Source organism: Erythrolamprus reginae, chromosome 1, assembly GCF_031021105.1.
Source record: "Erythrolamprus reginae isolate rEryReg1 chromosome 1, rEryReg1.hap1, whole genome shotgun sequence".
Classification (NCBI taxonomy): domain Eukaryota; kingdom Metazoa; phylum Chordata; class Lepidosauria; order Squamata; family Dipsadidae; genus Erythrolamprus; species Erythrolamprus reginae.
In genome coordinates this window covers 134,719,887-134,746,628 of record NC_091950.1, presented here as the reverse complement: position 1 = coordinate 134,746,628, position 26,742 = coordinate 134,719,887, and the positions used below count along the sequence as shown (strand labels likewise).

Genomic DNA, 26,742 nt, shown 5'->3' with positions numbered 1-26,742 from the left:
ACTTGGTCTAGGTCTCTAGGATGCTGACAGTTTCCCAATTGAAATTATGACCACCTCAGTTCATGTGTTGTATGATTAAGGAGTTTTAATCATGTCTTCTAAACCTCTAGTTGATATTCATGGATGTCCTTTGCTAGAGTTTTGCCTGTTTGTCCTATATAATGGCTGTTATAGTCCTTACACTATATATTGTACCTATTTTTTCTTCTGGGAATCCTGGGTCCTTTGGGTTAATTAAGATGTTTTGAAGGGCTTTAGTTGCTTTGGGTGCTACAGTGATGCCATGTGGTTATAAATGACTGTTGGTTGTTTCTGAGATTATTTTGATGTGTGGTAATGTTATCCTGTTCTTAGCTTGTGCTGTTTGTATTGTAATAGATTAAGCAACCATGTACTTTATGATAAAGTTATGTGGATATCCATTTTATTGGAAGGTGTATAGATTTCAAGCCTGCTGCAATGTGTTTGAGCTTGCTTAGTGTTCTTTCAGAATTTCTCTTGTAGGCAATAGTCTCTGTTCAGCAAATTTATAAACATTCAAATTCTTTTGATATTTAAATGTTTTATGTTGGTAAAACAATAGTGCTGCATTCTCTTTGAAGAGAATGAGGCTAAAGTTCATCACGGTTTTTAAAAAATTCTACTGTATTGTGCATTTTTATTTGGTTAACTAATTAAAGCCTGAAAAAGCCTAAAGTGCAGTTCATGTCCTTGGCAGTAGGGTACTTAGTTGATAGCTTGTACTTTATTGTGAATCAGGTACAAGCCAGTATGTAGTTTTCTCTGTGGGAAAGGAATTTGATAAATTCTTTGCCTTCTTTTTTAATTGGGAAAATTCTTGTTATTTTGAAAAAATGAAGTTTGATATAAATGAGAAAAATTTCCCCTTGTATCTGTTGATAAAAAGGAAATAAACTTGTTGCTTAAGAGACTAAAATAAATGCAGGTGAGAAAAATGCTAAAATAAATGAAATGATATAGTCAACAGTACCTAAAATGGGACATCAGTGATTTGCTAAGCAGTTCTAGATATTCTGTGAAAATAAAATTTTCAAAACAATTTTAAAATTAATAATATGTGTCCCCTGCAGACCTTAAAAATGTAGCCCTTAAAAGAAGGCCTTAAAAATGTAGCCCTGCAAAAAAGATTCCTTATTCATGCTCTTATTCAAATTGGTTATTAAAGTAGTGACCATCATACATTGATGGAGTCCAAGATTCATCATATCAGCATAGCAAATGGTCAGGAACAATATGACTTTCAAAATCTGATATTGTTAGGATTTCCAATCAAAATCTATTCTCTTATACCTTCTTGTCTTCAATGGAACTCATGGCATTTTCCCCATCATCTAATGATACATTATTTTATTTGATAAATGTAGAGCATATCCTGATTTTCTTTCAGAGTTCAAGTTAGCATACCTCCTCTTTAATTTCTTTTCCTACAACAGTGCTGAAACTAACTAGCACAAACTGTCTAAGTGGCCTTCCATTGCTGATGGCATTTAGCTTATTAATACAAATTATGCCTTTAAAATTTAACGATAATTAGTAACACATTTTTCTCATAACTAACATGCAATAATTGAATTAGTGATTTCAATATATCTTGTACCTCCGTTCTGTTCCTTTTCTCTCTCCCTCAATGAAAAATATTAATGTTTTTCTGTCACTATCATTTGCCTAGCTTGCTGTTGGAAGTTTGGATATATACAGGTAATTGTGCTCTGCAATCATCAGTAAGGAAAAACAACATTTTTATTGGCAAGTCATGTCCATTATTTAAAATCACTTCCTTTTCCCTCTTGGCAGAGACTTATTTTGGGTAATAAAAGTAAATGAATTTGACAGAGAGGCCAGAGGCAAACTGAACAAGTACAAAAATAGATAATTGGTGAAGCTTTCTGGAAAAGAAGAAGAGTGCTATTTAGCTCAGCATATGCAATCCACAAGTCATAATTAGACAGCATGGCGGCAGTGCAACAGCAATTTTAATTGCACAGTAATGGGAAGTTGTAAGAAATCAAGAACAGAATATCCAGTAACAGATGAAGGCCATGTGCTATAAGATAAATAGTTGGGGGCCAGTAACACAAAAGCAATTTAGAAATAAAGCCTACTGCTATCATATTGATTGATTGTTGTTGTTGCTGAAAACTGAAGTGGGAATGTTGGATGCTGGAAACAAGTTTTAACTGGAATGTAACATAGAGCTGGCTCATGTTGAGTTGATTTTAACCCAAATCATAAAGACCAATGCAGGGAGAATGCTGGCCTCTGGAACTAGATTTCATTTTAGGAGTTGTGGTATACTGCAAGTGTGCTGACAATATAAATCCTTGATAGGATGCTCTGTAGGTAAAATATATTAGTCATGCTAGTGATCAAAAAGCTTTATATACTTTTCCTGCTTCATTCTGAAAGAATTGGATGGCAGTACTATCTGGACATTCCCACACCCAGTTGCCAATTCCAGGGATGACGTGAGACTGCATGTATTTATTTGTGCATTTAATTAATTTGTATGCTGCCTTTATCACAAAGGGAACCTTAGGTATATATTATGTACTAGAATTAAAATATAAGAATAAACACTGCAATTTTTTTGTTCTGGGGAAGAACAAAACAAACTGAATAAATTCAATTTAATAGCAAGAAATAGATCATAATCAATCCTGCTCTCCATTTAAAGATTTGCAAAAGTAATGAGTTTTAGAGGAATGCTGTTCCCTAGGGCAGATACGGCCGCAGAGAATAGGTCTGTTTCCTAGGACTTACAAGTAAGCATTGCTTTATGGATGACATTTAGAGAAAGCCAACAATATCAGATAGAAAGAATAAGAAAGTGGTAGTCCCATAAATACTTGGATCCTGAACTGTGAAGTGTCTTAGAGGTGATAGTCAATATATTGTATTTATTTATTAAATCTGTATGCCGCCCATCCACCTAGAGGTGATTCTAGGAGGCTTATAGCCAAGCAAAAGCAACAAAATGAAACATTAAAATGTCAAAATAATAAATATTAAAAATGGATTTAAAATTAATAAAGATAGCAAGGAAGGGAGCAAGATACAGATGGAATGGAGGTGGAATCTTATTGCATCCCAAGCCACATTGGTAACCAGTTAAGCTCACAAAGTAGGAGTATTACAAAGCAGGAGCCGGCAAAAACTGCCACCAACTGCAAAACAGCAGGGGCAGCCGGAGTCTCTGCCAGATTCTCGGGCCAGACGCCCTAAACTGCAGATCGGTATTGCGACGCTGGGAGAGTTCGCTCCCATTGCAGCCTTGAGGCTCTAAAGTTTTGCTCCATTGTTCGAAAGGTCACCCCTTCAACAGTAGACCGCTGGCTGAAGGTGTGCATCACCAAAGCTTATGACAGTCAGGCCAGGCCGCTCCCAGCTGGATCATGGATCACTCCATCAGAAGCACAGCCACGACAGCAGCTTGGGCCACACAAGCATCAACTGAAGAAATTTGCAGGGCAGCAACATGGTCCTCACCTTTACCATTCATTAAGCACTACAAGCTGGACGTGTTTGCTACTGCAGAGGCATCCTTCAGCAGACAAGTGCTACAGAGGGTTTGTACCACTTCAGATATCTTGGACCAGACTGTTCCTGCCCTTGAGACTTAAACCTGGGTATATCCCATGCTTGGACTCTCTAAGCAGCACACATTACCTGAACTGTACGCTATGGGAGAGTCCAAATCCACCCTGGAGTCCATTGTGGTCCAGGCTTGACAGATTGCCAGACTTACCAACGTCCTGGATTTACTGCAGGTCTACACCTTTGTTGAAAAACTGGACTTGGTGAAGCAAAGGAGGCATGGTCAGATCTTTCCTAACTCAGTCGCAGGGCAATCAGACAGAAGTTAACCCATGCTTGGACTCTCCGCAGCGCACATAAAAGAACGTTCAGATAAACCAATGTTCCTTTTCTCCCTTGCTGGTTTGCACTGGATGTGTTTTTGTGGCTACTGCTAAAACAATAAACATGTATTATATAAGTGTCTTATGATTTCTAATGCTGAGTGCATTTCTTAGTTTATAACACAAAACAAAGTTTAAACTGGATAAAATGTTTAACTGAAGAATAGCAAAAGTAGAGATCTTAACTTTACAGATTGTCTTATTATTGCCTTATCCATCTAACAGTAAAAAAAAGGTTTTCCCAATTTCCAGTGATCACCCATACGCTCTAGAGGGATTTTTTTAATATATCATAGCTTGACATAATAAAAACTGGCTTACACAACAATGCAAAATAGTTTTCTGACAGTAGGTATTACTTTTCAGGAAATGTGCTTATTACCCTTTCAGTGCAGATGTATAAAATAATTTATTGGCTGTTGCATACCATGTGAATGATTTTGGGGAGATTAATTACTTATTTAGGTATGTAAATATTTGGACATAGTGTGGAAGAATGTTTCAAGCAATTGCAAGAAACTGACGTATTTTCCAGGGAAAAAAAATCTTATGCAAATAAGTATAATACAAATTAGCATATTCAGCCCAGCATTCTTAATCTACACAACTGTTTAGACTCTATTACTTGACATGAAGAAAAAAAGAAATCTAACATATGAGGCCTGAACACTGCAATTAAAGAAAAGAAAATCATTCATGTTTGGAGAAAACAATATTTTTATTGGGATGTTGGAAATGTTGAACAACAGGGAGTAGAATTACAATACACTTGTAATGTACACTTCTTTTTAGAGCAATCACCTGAAAGATAAATATCATACAACTTTGAAACTTTACTAAGTAGAAAATTTCATGCCCTATATATCTGGCTAGAAAATGAATTAGGAATTCAAAAATGCACATAACCTGAAAACTTTGCTGTAAGTTCTAGCAAAGCTTCAACCTTTCTGGCGTGGCAGACCAGATGCAGAGAGAGATGGGATGATTCTGCGCAAGCAGTGGGCGCCCGTGCTTGTGCACACAGCTCCATTTGATGAAGCGGTAAATGTGCGCATTCAACCCTCAGGCTAATGGAGCTTTGCATATGAGTGCAAGCACCACTACTAACGCAAGTGGAGCTATCGGTCTTGCCTCCCAAGGACAATTCCATCTCTCCGTCCATGACCCTGGGGGGGGAGAGAGGGTTCGCAACTTGGGCGTCCTCCTCAATCCACAGCTGACATTGGAATATCATCTTTCGGCTGTGGCGAGGGGGGCGTTTGCCCAGGTCCACCTGGTGCACCAGTTGCGGCCCTACCTGGACTGGGAGTCATTGCTCCCAGTCACTCATGCCCTCATCACCTCGAGGTTCGATTACTGCAATGCTCTCTACATGGGGCTACCCTTGAAAAGTGTTCGGAAACTTCAGATTGTGCAGAACGCGGCCGCGAGAGCCATCGTGGGGCTCCCTAGATTCGCCCACGTTTCTGCAACACTGGCTGCCGATTGGTTTCCGGTCACAATTCAAAGTGTTGGTAATGACCTTTAAAGCCCTACATGGCATTGGACCAGAATAAATCCGGAACCGGCTTCTACCGCACGAATCCCAGCGGCCGATAAGGTCCTACAGAGTTGGCCTTCTCCGGGTCCCGTCAAACAAACAATGTCGTTTGGCGGGCCCCAGGGGAAGAGCCTTCTCTGTGGCGGCCCCAGCCCTCTGGAATCAACTCCCCCCAGAGATTAGAACGGCCCCCACCCTCCTTGTCTTTTGCAAATTACTCAAGACCCACCTTTATCGCCAGGCATTGGGGAACTGAGACATTCTTCCCCAGGCTTTTATATTTTATGTTTGGTATGTATGTGTTGTATGGTTTTAAATTGTTGGGGTTTTAGATATGTTTTATTTTAATATTAGATTTGTCTCACTGTTATATTGTTTTTGTATTACTGTTGTGAGCCGCCCTGAGTCTTCGGAGAGGGGCGGCATTCAAATCTAATAAATAAATAAAAATAAATAAATAAAAATAAATGTGCATGCTTGCACGCTGCTCACAGCTAATTCCCAGCAGGTTGCAGCCCATTAGTGGGCTGCAGCCCAGGGCTTGGGACACCTGTTCTAACATTGGAGATAAAATATTAATGTTATGTTCTTGGTTTAAATAAAAGAATTATTCTGATTGGTTCCCGCAGGGCAAGCTGAATACTGCCACCAAAATTAAATGGCTGTCTGGTATTTTGCTGCGTTTTCTAGGATTATAAATAAGGCAACGGAGCAGCCATTGCCTTTGTTGGGATTTGGCGTGGTTGGTGTATGTTCCTGTTTCAGTTCCTGGCTTCTAATAAAGCACTGAAGAACTTCAACAGAAGCTATTGCTAAACAGTTGTGAAGTTATTATATTTTAAGAACTCAGCAGTGTGATTTGTATGTGCTTGCTTCAATATTATTTTTTGTCCTAGATACTCCTATTAGCAATATTGATGAAATGATAGAAAGCATTTCTTCTGCCAAGTTTTTAGTTGTAAATAATTTTGTATATGTTTTGTTGTTAATTCTTTATTTTTAAATTCTCATATTGCTATGAAATCTAGCGTTTACCTAAGCAGTATGACTATAAAGTAATGTAATTGGTATTACATAGACATATCTGCTTGCTTGTGTTACATTAAAAGTTAATGCAGGAATTAGAATTACAATCTAATATTTGACTTTCTAAATTTCCTGTTCCTGGATAAATTTTACGATAACAATTGTTTCTTGAAGTAATGTGATAGTAGACTCTTAGTATATATTTATCTTTTTGTTTATTATTGCAGAAAGCATTGACAGGGCTAGATGATCTGCGGCAACTGAAGGCCCTTGAGATGCGTGTAAACACCAGAGACAATAGTTTGGGAAATTTTGGTGAGAGAAAATTTTATTCTGTCTAAGATTATTTAAATCTTTCATTCAATGAGCATAAAGAATATATCTCAATATTAAAAGCATTAATTGAACAAAAAGTATTCCTTTAAAAATAACATTGTGAAACTCATCCGTCATTTTCTCTCAGCACAACTTACCTCCCAGGATAGTTGTTGTGTGGAAAATAGGAGGAGGAAGCATATTAAGTGTGTTTATCACCTTGAATTGTTCTAAAAATAAAAAAGTGGGTAATAAATAAATAAAACTAACATACGAGAATCATAAATGAACCAATGGTTGTATTTAATATTGCCTTTGGAAAATTTACTAAATTGATTTTGTGTCTGAAGCTGTTATCTTATCTGTATAAAAAAAGCATAATGATAGAAAGTGAACAAATTTATTTCTAAGATAAAACACAATACATCTATCAAATAGCAGGAAATATTTAAAATATGTTTTATGACAACTGACCCTAAGTAACATTTCCCCCTAGTATTGATTATGTCCTATAAAGGGCTCATATAATCCTACCATGTGTAATTACAAAGGCAATAATAAGCAAACACTTGTAGACAAGCATCACCCATTGCAGTTCTATGAAAAAGCATTCTCCCTTAGGATTTTCTGAATATTTGCCACAGAATGTTTCAGAGTTCCATTTTAATGACCCTTTTAAAAGAATTGTATAATAAAAATGATACAGTACAGAGCCTTTAGTAATCACTTACATAGAAACATAGAAACATAGAAGTCTGACGGCAGAAAAAGACCCCATGGTCCATCTAGTCTGCCCTTATACTATTTTCTGTATTTTATCTTAGGATGGATATATGTGGTTTATTTTTTGTAAAAAAAGTTGCAATTTATTTTATGTATTTTATTTTATACAGTATCATAATAACCACTCTCTATACAAACTTGCTGGTCCACAATTTTCTTCACTGAAGTGGTCAGGAGGAAGTGGATTTCGAGCCAATGAAATTCTATTTTTAGATATTCATTAATGCTACTTCCACTTTTTTTGATTTATTGTGTGAGATCTTATAACTTAGCTCATTATATGTGAACTCGTTGTTGCCCTCAAGACTTGTACCTATTCTAATCTTTCTGAATATTAATATTCACAAATAATAATACAAGTAGCCGCATATATTTAATAAACCAGTTTTTTTCAGCCATTCATCTGTTTCTGCAAACCAGCTGATTCATAATCAATCTGGTCAATTACCTGGTATACCTCTGCAGATCATTTGTATCAGTGAGGGCTAACCGTTTTTGGCCAAAAGTGTGTGTATGCATGTGCTAGCACGTGTGCACGTACCCACACTCATTCCCTTCCCCCCCATGCATGCACACCACCCACATTTCCCTCTGCACATGTGCAATCACACCCCTCTCCCCATCCCCACACATGCACACAGGCCTCACTGAAGCCTGGAACGGTGAAAAAACTGCAAGTTCAGAAAAATGGACTTCCAGTTTGCCCATAGTGCTGTTTTTCACATCGTAGCCTCCGGAGGGCATAAAACAGCACAACAGGCAAACCAGAAGTTTGTTTTTCCGAACTTCCACTTTGCCTGTTGGGCAATTTTTCACACTCCGGAGGTCGAAACGGCCTTCCCCAAGGCCAAAAATTATTTTATTTTTATTTATTTTATTTATTGTTACAGTTGAAAGGGACCATGCAGGTCATGAAGTCCAACCCCCTGCCTGAGCAGGAAACCCTATAGTACCCCATCCAAATGGCAGTCCAATCTCCTCTTAAAAATGTCCAGAGTATTGGAGTTCACAACGTCCACTGGAAGGTTGTTCCACTGGTTGATCGCTCTGACCATCAGGAAGTTCTTCCTTATTTCCAGGTTGAATCTCTCCTTGGTCAGCTTCCAGCCGTTGTTCCTCATCCGGCCCACTGGTGCCCTGGAGAATAGAGTGAACCTTTCCTCTCTGTGGCAACCCCTCGTATACCTGTAGGCTGCTATCATGTCCCCTTACATGCACGCTGGAACTGACATAGTGCAACACCTCATGTGCCCTCCAATACAGCTCCTCACACCACCTGTGGTACGTGTGCCATAGGTTCAGCATCACTGATCAATGTTGTATGGACTACAATTTGAGAATTACTGTTTTAAGATAAACTAACTTAATTAAGTTTTTATTTTAAAGGTAAAATGTTTATTTATTATATGTGATCCATAGTTTACTACATATTGAAGCAGTATAATCTACTAAAATATTTAAAAATGGATCAAAAGTAGATTAAACATCTTTACCTAGTTCTTTTCAGTTATGAATGTAATTTGAGGAGTTGCTAAGGATGCCTTAATCTGCAAAACAATTGGTTATTTGATATTAAAAGTTCACTGAGCCAACAAATATAAGGCAAATAAGATCTGTCAGAGGAGTTCTACTGTTAAATTTCTTCATGCTTGAGGGGGGATTTGAAATGCTGTCTGTCCATATAGGTTTGTCAGCAAGTGGACTGTAGTGAGTCTATATTTTTACATACTGAATTCCTAGGGGTGGTATCCTGAAAGGCTTGCTGATTTGTTGATTGTGTGTACCTGAATGATTGCTTCTTACAGAGCAAACAAACAGACAGACTATCAGAACTTCTATTGTTTATATAAGGTATCTGTTATCAAGAAAGCAAGCAGATACTGAAAATATAATAGAACTAGTTGGCAAGAAAAGTCCTTAACAAAATTCTCTATAAAATAAGCCAGAAGCAAGCATTAAAATTATATAATTTTTAAAAAGCATTAAAATCAGATAAACCTGTCTGATTATTGAGATTCAGCTAGCTGTTCCTCTTCATACTTGTGGGAAGATTATAAGTTTTCTAACAGAAAGCCACATGTGAAGCTAGAGAAAATCACATTGAATACTCAAACAATTAGCACAGACATCTATCGATGTGTGCTCCCTCAATTACTTTTTCTCTCTATACCAGTGACTGCATCTCTATGGATCTATTTGTTGAAGTTTGCAGATGATACAACAGTCATTGGTCTTATTTATGACAATGATGAGTCTGCATATAGATGCCCTGTGGTGCAGCCAGAACAATCTGGAGCTGAACATGCTTCAAACTGTAAGGATGAGAGTGGATTTTAGGAGGAGCTCTTCTATTTTGCCACCTCTTACTATATTCAACAGCACATTATCAACAGTAGAGTCCTTCAAGTTTTGGGATTCTATACTCTCCCAGTATTTGAAATAAATATCTAACATGAGAATGAACCATCATTAAAAGGGCACAACAAAGAATGTTCTTCCTGTATCAACTCAGAAAGCTCAGTGTGCCTCAGGAGCTGTTGATATAATTCTAAGAGGAATTGTTGTCATTTGTACTTCTGTAACTGTCTGGTTTAGTACAGCATCCAAACAGGACAGCTACAGACTTCAACAGACAGTTAGGACTGCAATATTATTTATTTATTTATTTATTAATTTATTATAAAAAAACAGTAATACACAGCAAATGAGATTGATATGCTAAATTTTGTATCAGAATATCACAAGTCAAACACTTCCCAAGCATCTAGGACTATGTGATGTTTTATGTAAATACAATGGCCTTTTGCAACTGACAGATCATGATTTTGTCAATGTTCATTGTTTTCAAATGCTGGCTGAGGTCATTTGGCACAGCACCCAGTGTGCCAATTAGTACTGGGACCACCTATGCTGGTTTATGCCAGAGTCATTATAGTTCGATTTTAAGATCATGATATCAGCTAAGTTTTTATTGTTTTTCATCAATTCGACTGTCACCTGGTACGGCGAAATCAATGATCCACATTTTTTTCTTTTCCACAATTGTGAGGTCCGGTGTATTGTGTTTCAAAACCTTGTCAGTTTGAATTTGAAAGTTCCAAGGTATTTTGGCATGTTTATTATTTTCAACTATTTTCTCAGGTTTATGATCCCACCAGTTTTTTACTGCTGGTAGATGGTAGTTTTGGCCCAGGTTCCAATGGAGCATCTGGGCCACGTAGCTGTGTCTCTGTTTGTAGTCCATCTGTGTGATTTTCTTCCAGCCACTGAGGATATGGTCAATTGTTTCATCAGCTTTCTTGCAAAGTCTGCATTTTGGATCATCAGCTGATTTTTCAATCCTGGACCTGATTGCATCATCATCATCATCATCATCATCAATATTGTTGTTGTTGTTGTTATTATTGTTGTTGTTGTTGTTATTATTGTTATTGTTATTATTATTATTATTTGCAACCAACCTGCTTTCCTCATATATGTGTTTACCCTTGTAGAATGGCTGTATTACTGTTATCCTTTTCATCTTCAACTTTCTCTTCTTGGTATCATTATGATGATAAACAATAGAAGTTCTGATAGTCTGTCTGTTTGTTTGCTCTGTAAAATTCCTTGTGTGTCTAATTGCACTTGGCGAAAAAAAGTATTCTATAAGGGCCATTAAGCTGGCAGTATAAACATAGCTAATGAACAAGTTTCTTTGGGTAGTGATCTACAAATTTTGCATCATGCTTATTTTATTGTCTGAAGATATATAGCCCGTATCAAAGTATGGTTTTATAGGAAAAAACAGAAATATATGAGAAGCAAGTGGCACATAAGGGGGGGATGCAGTTTTCTTGAGAGAATACAGATTGAGACAATAAGAACACCACAAAGATGATACTGAAGGAGAAATGGAAAGGAAAAGCAAAGAGGGAGTTGACTGTGGGTTAGAAGAGCAAAATTAAAAGGATGATGAAAGTTCTGAAAAATCTATATTTTTAATTAAATGTTTTGTTTTATTAGTAATTCAGTTACTACTACTTTTCTGAAAATTCTTGAACATTCTAAAATGTTGAAAGATTCAGAAACTTTAAGCCAATGAATTAATTTTGTTGTATACATTACATTTTCTAGCAAAAAGTACTTTTATATCGGAAAAAGGTACTTTGATCATGGGAGGAGAGCTTCTCTAAATCCCAGAGAAAGAATTTAATTTTTTTTTAAAGTTAACTATAGATGTCTTTCAACAATTAAAATGCAGCATTAATATAATATAATTCCCAGTTGCCACTTTTAATGGATTTCACATGGGATTTCCATTAAAAGGAAGGTTATTAAACAATTTCAATGTTTACAGAATACTAATGAAACAACTACTTATTATAAGCAATAACCCTCAAGTATCTGTTCCCAACATGGGACTCAAGGGATGTGCTGAGAAGATTCCAAGCCAGCATGGCAGTTAGCCAAGTTGCATGTTTAAGAACTATTATGTCCATCTTTCTTCTCTTTATACAAATAGCACAACGGCAGTTATACCTACAAGTAGTCTCTGCTTAATGAATGACTGGTCACTTAATCATTACGATGGAGTTTTAAGCTATATTGAGCTGTGATGGTGCAGTGTTTGGAATGCAATATTGCAAACTAACTCACTTCTCACTCCAAGAGTTCAATCCTGACCGGCTCAAGGTTGACTTAGCCTTCCATCCTTCCGAGGTCAGTAAAATGAGGACCCAATTTGTTGGGGGCAGTAGGCTGACTCTCTAAGACATTTAGAGAGGGCTGTAAAGGACTACAAAGTGGTATATAAGTCTAAATGCAATTGCTATTGCTAAAAAACTACTTACGATCCATCTTCAGAACCATGACTGCCACAAACACCTCACGGTCATATGATCCATTTTGGGCAATTGGCGATTGATTCACATATTATCACTTATTATCAGTGTCCCCATTTTTCACAGAATAGGGCAAAAAAATCCACTCAGTTGCTATGCTGGATTTGCCTAAAAAACTACAGGGTTCACTTAATGACCATGTGAATTGTTTAAAACCATAATGATGTGCTTTACAATCATCCCAAAAAAAGTTGCAAAACGAGTTCAGTAATGGAAAAATGTTATATTTTATGTCAGTTGCTAGTTTAGTTACTACTAGAATGGATCATTTCTAGGCAACTTCGATAAGAAATGTTTTTGCAAAAAATATTAGACATCAGAAATCAGTCAAATGTCATGGTAAACAAATGTACAAACTGTGAAATTAAAATAATTGAAATTAGATGTTTGAGAGGATTATTATATATTATATATTTGCTTATATTCGTTTTTCTTTCCTGCTCTCCTAAGGCTCTTACCTCCCTAATCTGAAGCAACTAAAACTGAATGGAAGTATACTTACATCTGTGAGGTAAGAAATAGTAACTAGAAAGAAAGGTAAGTAAGTAAGAAAGAAAGTTAAGTCAGAAGTAATATTCAGGTTTCTTACTATTTATAGCATTTCTTTCTACTTCAGAGATTGACTAGACATTTTATCTTTTGTACATAAAAAATACTTGTTTAAGTCTGTTCTTTAACTGTGGCGATTTAAGATTTAAATCTTAAATCTTAAACTATGCATTATGTACCTGATTATATCAAGCCTACAAAAGCATAAATTATTATGCATAATTCTTGGACATTAGTAATCAAATTACTCTTCCTATAGATTTAAAAGGTAAAGAGTCCTTGGTTTTATTTGTTTATTTGTCCTTTGTTTTCCTGTTGAGAATCTTACAGTATCTTAAAACTTACAGATAACTCTAGTGATGTAGAATCCCATCAATTCATTATTCTTATCATAGGGAAGATTGGATTTCTATACCTAGCTGGAAAAAGAATCCACTGCAGTCAGAATAAACTGTAGTTTGTGAAGTAATATTCATAATTTTCTTTCATTTGCAAAGTTAGGTTTCCTTCTGAATTTGTAATATTTATCTTAAAGCAGCACAATCTGGAGAAATGTGATGAGATTGAGCATGAGGGAAGAGATTAAGGGTTCACCCACATTTGACCCAAACTCAAATGGACTCAATATTTTGATTTCACATCGTCTCTGTTTAATAGTTGACCCAAGTTATTTCTGGTATAGCTGAGATTTAACGAGAAATGCATCACATATTCTACACTTCTACAGCTTTGTGAAACTTACAAGGACATTATTTCCATTTATTCCCCAGTCTGTCTTTGGGATTTCTTTCCCTGCGGGGTTTAAGCTTTATGTCACAATTTTCTATTTGTTTTAATAAACTGAGCAGAGATGCGGATCCTTACTGACTTTGCAGAACTCTCTCCCATTATGAATGCTTAGGTGTTTTAAACACCAAGCACACAGAACATGCATTAAGAGTAAGATGTTGGTTGAAGGCCTTTTTTCCCCATCCTTGTGTTGGTCATCTGAACTTTAGATTCTAAAGGATGCACTCCTTGCCTCTTGTGCCATTCTCTGCTTTAAGACATTACTGATATGATAACCACAGATGAGCTGAAAATTTGGATGAAGAGATATCAGGGTTGCTTATACATTTGTAGTTGGGTGGAATTGCTCATTTTCTAGAGCAATAGAAATAAAATTCAAAATGCTCTTGATAGGTTAAAAAAATTGATTCCAAATAGAATGAAATTTAACAGAGACAAAGAATTATTCATTTAGAAGTCAGATGTCAAATGGATAGAAATAGAATTAAGAACATTAGCTTTGTCATAGTACTTGTGAAAAATATCTTGGAATAGTGCCGGTAGTTGATTTCAAAGAGATGAGTCAGCAATATGTGTTGCCAAAGTGCAAAATAGACTATTTTAACAGAAGTTTAGCTTATAAACCAAAGGTAGTTAGGTCCTAAATTGAGTACCGGGTCCAATTCTGGATATCACATTTGAACAAAGACTCAGGAAAACTAGTATAGGTTTTGAGAATAATAATGAAGATCAGGGGTGTCAAACTCAAGACCAGGGGGCTGAATTTGGCCTATGGGGTGCTTAGACTTGGCCCACAGGCCCACCCTGGAAACAGCAATGATGGACTGGTCCACGGTTCCTCTGCCAGCAAAAACGGAGCAGGGAAGGGCCACATGTGGCCTCCCACAACTCAATTTTCACTGGCAATTTTCAACATCAAGTTGGCTGCACTCAACCTGACCACGTCCCTAGACACACACACACACACACACACACACAAAGAGGCCCCCTGAGGTCAAACCCAACCCTGATGTGGCTCTCAATGACATAGCGTTTCACACCCCTGATTAAGATGATTGGGGATATTACATACTATAAAGAGACACCAGGGAAATTAGGAATATATAACTCTGAATACAATAAAACCAAGGATGGATATGATAGTATCCCCCTTCAAATAAAAGATGTTATAGAGAGAGAGGTCAAAACCCGTTCTCTTTTTCCAGAGTTCAGCAATTGTTAAATGTTGGGATTTCCAATAAATGTTATAAAGAGTTTTATATTTTATAAAACACACCTGTTTTAGTTATGAATTCAGTAAAAGTTTTCATTGCTTTGATACCATAGTATACAAAATCTATGTAATATTTACTGCATACATATGCAGTAAAAACAATGTATTGTCATTGCAACCAATTTCCTGAAGTAATCAACTTTTATGTTGCAGATTTAATACTCTTATGAATAGACATAAAAATAAAGTCTGCCTCAAGTTGGGCTTGACGTCTGATGGCTAAAGGCGTATGCCTGTGTTATTTTATTGGCAACAATATAGACATGGTTTTACAGTGCCTTCTTTTGAAATTTCTTTCTGCTTCCCTGTGTAGTCTACTACTCTGTAAACTAGTTTAAAAATACTTTCAGGTTATAAAAATAACCACACAGGAAAGCATAATCCTAACTTTCTCTTTACACAGCTCTGCCCTATAATTGCTTACATAGAGGTGAAGTTCGTTGAGATTATTGCAAGTTTGCATCTGCCTTTCATTGCTAGAAAAGTTGTTTATTTTATTTACTTTATTTGTTGCCGTGTAATTTTTTTTGTATTGTTGCTGGGTATTAACAATACAGTAATTATAATGATATTGATACTCTGGTAGTTTTTAAGTATGCACAAACTGTACACGGTACAGGTACCATGCCAAATTTTAAAATTTTGATTGGGAAAAAAAATTAAAAATGTGGGGAATTGCGGGATGTAGGGAAGAGAGGGGATATTTGTTAACCTAATAAGTATTATTGTCTGTCCTCATAAACTGTATATGGCTTGTTGTTATGCCCTTTGGTAAAAGGGCATTACAAATGTTGTTATTGTTGGTCTCATTATTGTTGTTGTTGTTTTGTTGTTGTTGTTATTATTATTATTATTATTATTATTATTATTATTATTATTATTATTTATTAGATTTGTATGCCGCCCTTCTGCAGAGACTCAGGGTGGCTCACAAGAGCTACTCCCATTATAAATTATACATGTCATGCTGAGCCCTCCCATATTTTAGATACTGTCCCATACTGTTAGACTATCTAGATTTCTGCTCCTCCCAAATTTCCAAAGTAATCTATACTTGGTTCAAATGGCTTGACCTGGAAAATACCTGAACATGGTAAGAATAACTGTTGCTTTATGATGTGCTCAGTCTTGGGGTCAACCTGCCAGGGGAAGAAGTTATCCTCCAAGAAACTCTTCCCATACATGAAGGGGACAGAGTTCCAAATATGGAATTTGCGTCAAGACATTTCCCATTTACATCATTAAGCGCATGTAATTAGTGTTAATCAAGGATCCCTCCCAAACCAAGCCATTCCAGCCATGGTCTTTCCTAGTCCTAAGCTTCAATAAAGTAAGCAACTGCCTCTAATTCCCAACCCCATCTATCTAGGGCCCAGTCTGATCATATGAGTGCAGGGATACTTTTGTGTCCATATCCTCAGGCACAGGTGGTAGTCCCTTCATTTAGCACCATCATAACTTTGCATGGTTGCAGAATGGTCATAAGTTGAGGATGCTTAGAATGAATTTGAATGGAATCCCTGAATTGCTTAAATTTATTTATCCCGAATCAATTATTGAAGGGCTAATGGCTCTTTCATCTTGTAATACTAAAATGTTCATTTATTCTTTATTTGTCACATTTTACATAATTGTCTCTTTGACAGTGTTGTTTTATTTCTACAAGGATACATAGTTGCATAATTGTTGTGATTTGTTCATGTCAGTGTCTAAAGTCAGTTGAAATCAATGTCAATACATAGTTCAAACTAAGCAAAACTGTCCTGATATGAACATTCCAGATGTTTCATTACCCAAACTAGGTAACATAATCAACAATTAAGCTCAGAAAACACCTTCATTTCAACCCTGAGTTGCAAATATTCTCCTTTATTAAACACACTCCATTTTTTTCTTTTTAGCTCTCCAGATCAGATTTTTAAAAAAGTATTTCAATTTGTGTCAGGCAGTTGGCAGACAGCAGAAGTAGCTTGCAGTACAGTGTTCCCTCGATTTTCGCGGGTTCGAACTTCGCGAATAGCCTCTACCACGGTTTTTCAAAAAATATTAATTAAAAATACTTCGCAGTTTTTTTCCTATACCACGGTTTTTCCCACCCAATGACATCATATGTCATCGCCAAACTAATAATTTTTGCAAATAAATAACAAAAAAAATTAATTATTGTTAATAAATAATTATGTTTATAAATATCAGGATCACTAAGTGTCTTATTCAATGGTGAGTACCAGTAATAATGGTGAGTAAATGGTTGTTAAGGGAATGGGAAATGGTAATTTAGGGATTTAAAGTGTTAAGGGATGGCTTGTGATACTGTCCATAGCCAAAAATGGTGTATTTACTTCCGCATCTCTACTGTGCGGAAATTCAACTTTCATGGGCGGTCTCAGAACGCATCCCCCGCGGAAATCGAGGGACAACTGTAAGGCATTCTAGCCACTGTGCCACCAAGGCTCTTGGTGGCCTTGAGTTTTCTGTTTCTTTCTCTGATGTTATAAAGTATATTTTCATTAACTTCTAAAGATGAAGCTACTCCTGTGATAGGTAATGTTGAATCACGGTGTTTGTTCTCTTAAGGGATCTTGGAACAGCACTGCCTCGTCTTCAAGTCCTATGGATGGCTCGCTGTGGGCTCCCAGATTTAGATGGGATCTGTTCCTGCTTCTCTTTGAAGGTACGAGAGTCAAATACTTGTTTTACTTGACTTGTTTACATAGTGCACAGCCCTTATTACTTTGAAGTAAATTAGGTCTCAAATCCATGTTAATTTACATTAACCCCAAGTTTAAGACCAAGTTCCATTCCTAAGGTCCATCCTTCACTCAAATTTGTGTGTTAAGCTGGAACACAATTATTATGCTAATGCTGGATAATGCTGCATAAGTAGTACTATGTAATGAACTTGAATCTTTGTGTGTTTAACTTGAATTTTGCTACAGCAGGCTCCATTCTTTAAGTCATCCTTATATAAGGGTGTTCTTAATCCAGGGATTTGCTGTATTGCATTTTTTAAAATGTATACATATAGGTAAAACCTGGTTCGTAAAATGCTGCCTTATTGTCCAATTGCATTTTACTTAAAAAGAAGTAGCAATACCAATAGCACTTATATACCGCTTCACAGTGCTTTACAGCCCTCTCTAGGTGGTTTACAGAGTCAGTGCTCATTTTACCCACCTTGGAAGGCGGAAGGCTGAGTCAGCTTTGAGCCTGGTGAGATTTGAACCAGCAGCCAGCAGAAGCAGCTTGCAGTACTGCACTCTAACCACTGCGCCACCAAGTATTATAACTGTCAGCTGGAAAGTGGAAGTAATTTCTCCAATAAAGACAATGGCAAATACTGTACTTTCTTCTTGATGCTAAGAAAACTACATACAAATATATTTGTGAAATCACAAGGAAAAGAGGCCTAAAGATTTACCATAATTATCATTAAGGAGCCCTGGTGGTACAGTGTTAGAACGTAGGCAAACTCTGCATGTAACCTGGAATTCAACCTTGACTGGGCTCAAGATTGAATCAGCCTTCCAAGATGGGTACAATGAGGACCAAGATAGTTAGGGGCAATATGCTGACCCCATAAACTGCTTAGAGATGGCTGCAAAGCACTCTAGGGCAGTCTATAAGTCTAAGTATTATTGATGATGACAACAATGATGATGATATCGATAGCAGCCAAGTCACAGTAAACTTAAAGTGTAACCCCCCCCCCCCACCTCTGGCTTATTATATGAATTAAAAATTGTTTCAACTTAATATCTCATTCTAGAATATGGATGTCAAAATCAATTGTGTCAAGTATCATGAGTATTGTGACTTTTTTGCCTTTGTGAAGCCAGAGTGGATGTGACCTGCATATGATGCATCCGGCCAGTAGACCACCAGTTTGACATCCCTGTTCTAGAAGATGTATTTTAAAAACAAGCATGTTTCTGGTTTATTATTGGCAAACCAGAATAGTCTCATTTTCTTAATAAATCAATCTTAAACCATGGTTTGTTTATAATCTTCTAAATTTCGCAATACTAGGCATAGGCCATAGTTCCTATTTTTCCTATTATCTGTTGCACAATACTAAAGAAACCATAGCATATTGCACATTATTAGCCATATACTGTATACTAGGAGTAAAAGCCTATGACAAAAATTAAGCAAATGAAGTTCATGCTGCTTATTTATAAGAAAGTCTGGATGACTTTATTATTATGTCTTAATTGTTTATGACTTATTATTTTTATTTAATATATCACATTTCATCTTAAATATTAAAAGAGTCCTTCAATTTTCTTTAGGAACTCTACATAGCCTATAACAATATTAGTGACCTAAGTCAGATTAGCTTGCTGGAGAACCTCGAAATTCTAGATTTAGAAGGAAACAACATTGAAGATCTTAGTCAGATTCAATACCTGCGGCTCTGTACTAAGCTGACCAATCTTACAATAGAGGGAAATCTTATTTGCTTGAAGCCAAGCCCGCAATCTTCAGAGGTGTGTGCTAATATGCTACATGTAATTTAATATGTATCTTGTTGATTTATCTCAATGTAATCATTTAATGTAGCAGAGTTATGTTTGTGAATGTTGCCTTGGAGGAACTGTTTCTCAACCTGGATGAATAGGTAAGTGGCATACTATAACTCTAATATAGAGAAGACTTATACTTCAAATCATTAATCTTGAGAGATTTCCAGCACTTTATTCAGCATTCTGAAGACAGAACACCACAGTAATAGCATAGTTGGTAGGAGAAACCCTATTGAAATCAGTATTTTATTATTTATTTCTTTATTATTTGTATTTATATGCCGCCCACTCCAAAAAGGACTCAGGGCAGCTGTACAATGTAGTACAGTACAATAAAGTCAGTACAGTTTGTGGTCATTCTGTAAGATTATATTTTGAAACAGCAAGGAGAGACATGTACTAAAAACCACCCTTTTAAAAACAAAATTCTTCATTTCTACTACTGAAGTTCTTTTTTGGTTTTGCAAGCGACTTCTGGAATTCTCAAGAGTTTGCAATGCTAAGGGGAGACTGCCATACCTGAAGCAAAGCAGAATGTACTTTTGCATGCAGATTACATGATGCAATCAAGCAGAACAAACGGAAGTATAATAAAAAGATGATATAGCATTTTGGTTGAGGGTTCTAATTTGATGCTGGGTTGAGGTTATATCTTGCATTCGTTGCAATCCTCCTAAATCACTTCGCAACTCATTTTTTTCTGTATTAATCATTGCTCTTAAAAGCCAAATTGCCTTTGTGGCCAGAATCCTTTTTAATCAATTTCAGTGGGTTTGCTAGATGTGCCTGGCCATTGTCAATTCTTTCCCAGGGAGAACTGCTATTCCTTCCAGATTGAATAGGCAAGTAGCACATTACAAATGTGATGTAGATAAGATTACTTTTTCTTTAATATCCAGATAGATTTATTAAAATAGATGCTGTTGGGGTGCCTTTTGATTAACTATTCAGAAACTCAGATATAAGGTGATTTTTTTTACTCTATTATATTAAACTCCCTGTAAAAATTAAAACAGTAGTAAAAAAACAATAATAAATGGGGTAAACCTCAGCTATATTTGTATAAAGTATGTAATTGTAATGTTATATCACTTGAATAATGGCCTCAGCTAATTAGATGTTATTACTTTAACACCTCAAAATTACTTGAAACTAAGCTATATTAGGATCTTCCACTTGAGTCTACTATCTATTCAAATCAATAGTACAAGGCCCAGTATTTTCATGTGTGTATGTGTGTCTTTATATACGTGTGTTTGTGTATTTATGACTTTTGAAGAAATTGCTAATAGATAAAAATTGTGTCTGGACAATTATAATGAAATATCTTCCTTTATGGAATCATTGTGTTAAAATTATAATACACACACACATCATATATTGTTGCATTGCTTTGGGAGTTTTCTCCTTCCCTCTTCCATATATTTATTCACTATAAAATAAACCATCTGGGTTCATTTTATATTTTTCAGCCAATTTAATATCTGGTTTATGAGTTCTGTATTTTAGAAAGATTAATAATTGTAATTGTTTACTGGATTTTGAGTTGGGCTTTTATCCATTTTTATTGCTGGTATTGTTTTTCTTATCTTAGAAAACTTTATTCCTGACCTGGTATCCTCAAAGTATTTGGAATTACAATTCTCACATAAGATCATAGAGTTGAAAGGTACCTTAGATGCCACCTAATCTAACCCCTACTCAGAGCATGACTCACTAAAGCATTTTTTACCACTGGCTTGAAATTGAAAGAAGTTTTAGTTGAAACCATCTGGAAATACTAGATGATAGCATCGTTTTTAATGCATTGTGAAAGGAAAGGTCTAATCCAAGCAACTGCTAACTGAGGAAATCTGCTCCATCATTGCCTTTACTCAGCTTCTATTTGGACACTTCCAAAGAAAGGGAGCCTGTCATCTTCTATTTATATTCCAATGTTTTAATCAAGATCTCTCTTTTAATTAGAAATAGTTGTTTAACGTCGTTCTACCTGAAATAGAAATACATTCTACTTTGCTCAAGTAGCTAGATGTTGTTCTCACAAAGAGAACTTGCTTCTATAGCTTCAGCCCCTTCAGGAGATCTGTCACTCTTTGGCCATTCTCACCTTCTCACATTTTACATTTTTGTGTAGTTAATCTCATCAGAAAGCTAGAAGTATCTTGATGAATTAATAACCATCACCTTGCCACTTCTGGCTTTTGCTAGAAAGCTGAACGGCAGCAGTAGGGAACAGAACTACCAAAAACGAAAGAAGGAAGGAAGGAAGGAGAGAGAAAAAGAAAAAGAAAGAAATATTTGCATATTGATTTACATTTTGCAGAGATGCTTTCTTCAGTACTCCAAATGCTCAGTTTTAGCCTACATTGTGGTTGAAGCACAACAGGGGAACTGGACTAATCAGGGAGCCTCTTTTGTTTCTCATAGTAGGGATAAAAGAAGACATGTAGATTGCCCTTTATTGCTGACTTTTGATATAAGAAAATATTACAGAGGCAAACTTATAAAAGGCTCCCACACTTTAGATCAGTGATGGCGAACCTGTGGCGTGGATGCAACAGGTGGCACACAGAGCCATATCTGCCGGCACACGAGCCGTTGCTCCAACTCAGCTCCAGCTCGCACGTACACACCGGCCAACTACATTTTGGATCACACGGAGGCTCTGAGAAGGCATTTTTGGCTTCTGGAGGGTCTCCGGGAGGATGAGAGAGGCCGTTTTTGCCCTCCCCAGGTTCCAGGGAGGCTTCTGAATCTGGGGAGGATGAAAAACGGGCCTACTGGGTCCACCAGAAGTTGGGAAACAGGCTGTTTCTGGCCTCCAGAGGACCTCCGGGGGGGGGGGGTCATGAGAGGGAATTTTCGCCCTCCCCAGGCATTGAATTATGGGTGTGGGCACTTAACCAGGCACGACAGTATGTGCTCACGCACTTTCAGCACCTGAGGGGAAAAGAGGTTCGCCATCACTGCTTTAGATCAAGGATTGGAGTGCTTGTTTAGATCAGGAATAAGGATTATCTTTTTAAAAACAGAATTGTGAGGGCTAGCAAAAGGATTTTCTAGGAAGGACAGACAGAAAAGATGACTACAATTTACTTAAATTAAGGCTCAAGCATCTTTGAATTCATGGAATAGGTTTCGTACCACAGTAACTAGAATAGTCTCTGTTCATACAATCTACTACAGGTAATTAGATTGGTTTCATCTAATATTAGAGCCAAATACTGGATAATGATAATAGTTACTGAAAGGGCAATTGCATGGCTTGTTTGTTTGCTTGCCAGTAAACTGTGGTTGTGGGTAAAGGTGATCTGCAGAGTCTCAAGATTAATCAGGCCCTGTAGCAGCTAATTTGGGTTTTTAAAAGGATGCAGGTTTTTCTTGTGGTCATCGCCAGACATTTGGAAGGCAGAAACCCAGACCAGTCTAGATGATAAATGACATAGACTTCTGGTAGCAGACACTATCTTATCTAAATGTGTTAATTGGAAGATAAAACAAATTTAACAGTAATATATTATGCTGTGAAGATGGGAAAAAAGAGGCAGTAGAAAAATTTGAGAGAAGAAAAGTAGATATTAAAAAGTTGACAAAAGTTTTACGGACAGTATATCCCAAAAGCAATTTGTTTAATAGTCACCTAAATACTTATGATTAAATAAGTAAGTTGAAATTTATTCACATGGGATGCATGTTTAGTGTATCTGTAACTAACAGTTTAGCTATAGTTACATTTATAGTTATTTTCCCATTTTGCTTGTTTCTCAATTGTTTCCTATAAATGTGATCAAAATAACTGAAGGCATTCTTTTCTCTGGGGATTTTTTCTAGGACCCAGATTACAATTACAGAATTGAAGTGAAAAAACTCATCCCTCATTTAAAATGTTTGGATGAAATACCAGCAAATCAAACTGCTATTCCTTTTCCAGGCAAAATGAATAAGGACTGGCTTATTGTCAAGGAATCAATCAAAGAAGGAAATTTAATTGAGGAAGCTTCAGGTTCAGGTGTGCTGAATTATTTTATAAGACTTTGTTTGATTACCAATAAGAGAAAGGAATATCTATATATCCATACAAAACTGATTATCAATACCAATAATTAGATATGTTTACTTATTTGTCATATCTGCCCATCTCACAGAAAGTGACCGTGGTTAGCATGCAATAAAATTAAGTATCATTTGGATGCATAAAGAACAGATCTTTGGTAAAGCTAAACATGGCATCAGTAGAACTGTGCTTTTAAGTGTTAAAATGTAAACTAGGCAAAAACAAAAGACCCACATGTAGATCCTACATCAGTGATGGTGAACCTTTTTTGGCTCCGGTGCCAAAAGGGTGGATGCACACTAGCATGCACTCATGTGCCCATACCCATAATGCAATGCCCTCCCTCTGCACTTGCGTACAATGTCCCATGCTTCCCCCCCCCCCCTTGTGTATGTGCACAGGCCTCACTGAAGCCTCTTCTGGTTGGGCCATTTTTTCCCATCTCCAGAGTTCAAGAAAGTCTCCTGAACCCCGTGGACGGCGAAAAATGGGCCAACCAGAAATTCATTTCCAAACTTCTGTTTTTGTCACCCAGCCCAGGATTCAGGAAGCTTTCCTGAAGCAGATGGAGAGCAAAACCAGCCAAAAAGACTAAAAATCAGCTGGTTAGCGTGCTCATGTGTGCTGAAGCTGACACAGGATAACGCCTCATATGCCCTCAGATATGGCTCAGCGTGCCACCTCTGGTATTCGTGCCATAGTTTCTCCGTCATTGCCCTACATGTATAACCTATGAATATTCTGATATATCTTCAGGACATTCTGCTATTTTATAAGAATCACAGGAAAACCTCATTAATTTTATATTTTTCAGAGAAAAATGACAATGTACTATTGGACTTGGACCAGATTAGGTTCATGTTGCTGTTCAGCCATAAATCTCCTTGGGTTCTTTTCAGCTGGTATTTCTTATTCTATGTGAAATAAAACATAGTTAAACATTCAACTATACCATATATAGTCACATATAAGCCCATCCTCATATAAGCCAATACTTCAATTTTTTAAGCAAAATACCATGAAAAATGTGCCACTGCAGATAAGCTGATCTAATTTTTCATAATACAGTGATCCCTCGATTATCGCGAGGGTTCCGTTCCAAGACCCCTCGCGATAATCGATTTTTCGCGATGTAGGGTTGCGGAAGTAAAAACACCATCTGCGCATGCGCGCCCTTTTTTTTCATGGCCGCGCATGCGCAGATGGTGGAGTTTGCGTGGGCGGCGGGGAAGACCCAGGGAAGGTTCCTTCGGCCGCCCAGCAGCTGATCTGCTCGGCAGCACAGCGAGGAGCCGAATCGGGATTTCCCCTTTGCGTGGGCGGCGGGGAAACCCCGATCTTCATCTGCTCGCTGCTGCTGCGGCCGCCCAGCAGCTGATCTGCTCGGCAGCGCAGCAGCAGCGAGCAGACGAAGATCGGGGTTTCCCCGCCACCCACGCAAAGGGGAAACCCCGATTCGGCTCCTCGCTGTGCTGCCGAGCAGATCAGCTGCTGGGCGGCCGAAGGAACCTTCCCTGGGTCTTCCTCGCTGATGCCCCCGCTCACCTGCCCGCCGCCCGCCCGCCGCCCGCTGCCCGCCAGCAAGAGGGGGAGAGATAGAGAAAGAGAGAGAAGGAAAGAAAGAGATGAGAGAGGGAGGAAGAGAGTGTGAGAGAGGAAGAAGCAAGATAGAGAAAGAGAGAGAGAAAGAAAGATGAGAAAGGAAGGAAGAGAGTGACGTCATCGGGTGGGGAAAATCGCGATATAGCGTTTCGCGAAGAACGAGATCGCGAAAATCGAGGGATCACTGTATTGTGGTTAAAAATTGAAGTGTTGGTCTCTTTGAGGGACTTATATCCATAAGCATGCTGTATAAAGACATTTTTAAAAAGTATAACAATACTGTACATACTTGTGATTAAGCCCATCCGCAGATAAGCTGAACCTGATTTTTTTAAATTTTGCCATAAAATTTCTTGCCTTATGAGTATATATAGTACTTTTGTTGTTACAAAATTATTCTAGGGGCCTTTAAAGAGAAAAAGAAATCACTGACATTTCTATACATTCTAACAAACTATTTTCCACCAAATTCATAATAGGAATGTTCCTGTAGGACTAGAGTGGAACAGATTAGATATTTTTCATAGAATGATTAGTATAGATAGTCCTCATTTAGTGACCACATTTAGTAGCCTTACTAAATGATCACAGGCCATTAGGTGATGTACTAGTCACTAAGTGCAACCATGACTATACTTATGATCTTACTTCAGCTTTCCTTTGCTTTAGAGACCTGTGAAGTTCATAGATGCAAGGATTGGTCACAAAGTTATTTTTTCATCATTGTCATAACTGTGAATGGTCGCTAAGTGAGGCAATCACTAAATGAAAATTACTTGTATGAGCATACGCCCCATATGCCTCTTTTGCTTGAGAGCAGCCTCACCTGCGAGTCTCTTCAGGAACTGATCTTGTATACTGTGGTGAGATCTCATACATCCCCAAATGTGGCGTCTCATCAGTCTGCTTTCAATAATATTAACCTTTTTTTTCTTTTCAATCTGCTCTTCTAAGATTGAGGATTCTTCAGTATAAGATTCTTTTTCCTCTGAAATCTCCTGATGATTTCCCACTGGTGCTGCCACCACCACTTGGTTGTTTATATTTGATTTTCCCTCAAACCAGCCATAGGCTGATGGGTAACATATCTTTTAAATTCAGGTACTCCTTGGATCTTAGCATCTTAAATTGACTTCTTCATAGTATGATTAAGTCTAGTAACTCACTCTTTATTTTCTGGGGCATCTCACTGGGTAAACTATTTTATATTTTTGCAGTTGTATTTAGGAAAGAATGCAAATTGTTGCGAGGGCCATATTTAGTTAATCGCACTGTCTGCCCCTCATATGGATTAATGCTTGGAACTAAGTATAACATTCTTGGTGACTGCCTCATAACAAACACAGAGGATAAAAATCTATCCTACTATATAATCATTAACCAAATAATTGTTCACCAGGACTGAAATCTCTACTATCCTTTCAAGTGGAGGAGTGGAACTGATGGGAAGAGAATGGATTATTT

The 26,742-nt window shown here is 37.2% G+C and overlaps 1 protein-coding gene across 3 annotated transcripts in view; it reads left to right on the top strand.

Annotated features, from left to right (window-relative positions):
* The window catches only part of LRRC56 (leucine rich repeat containing 56), a 51,332-nt gene that overhangs the window by 12,962 nt on the left and 11,628 nt on the right, over nt 1–26,742 (top strand). For all 3 annotated transcript variants that reach the window (XM_070765638.1, XM_070765643.1, XM_070765647.1), the window contains 5 exons: nt 6,732–6,819; nt 12,936–12,996; nt 17,674–17,770; nt 19,389–19,586; nt 23,454–23,631. In XM_070765638.1, the coding sequence (XP_070621739.1) occupies nt 6,732–6,819; nt 12,936–12,996; nt 17,674–17,770; nt 19,389–19,586; nt 23,454–23,631 (622 nt within the window). The remainder of the gene's footprint in view (nt 1–6,731; nt 6,820–12,935; nt 12,997–17,673; nt 17,771–19,388; nt 19,587–23,453; nt 23,632–26,742) is intronic.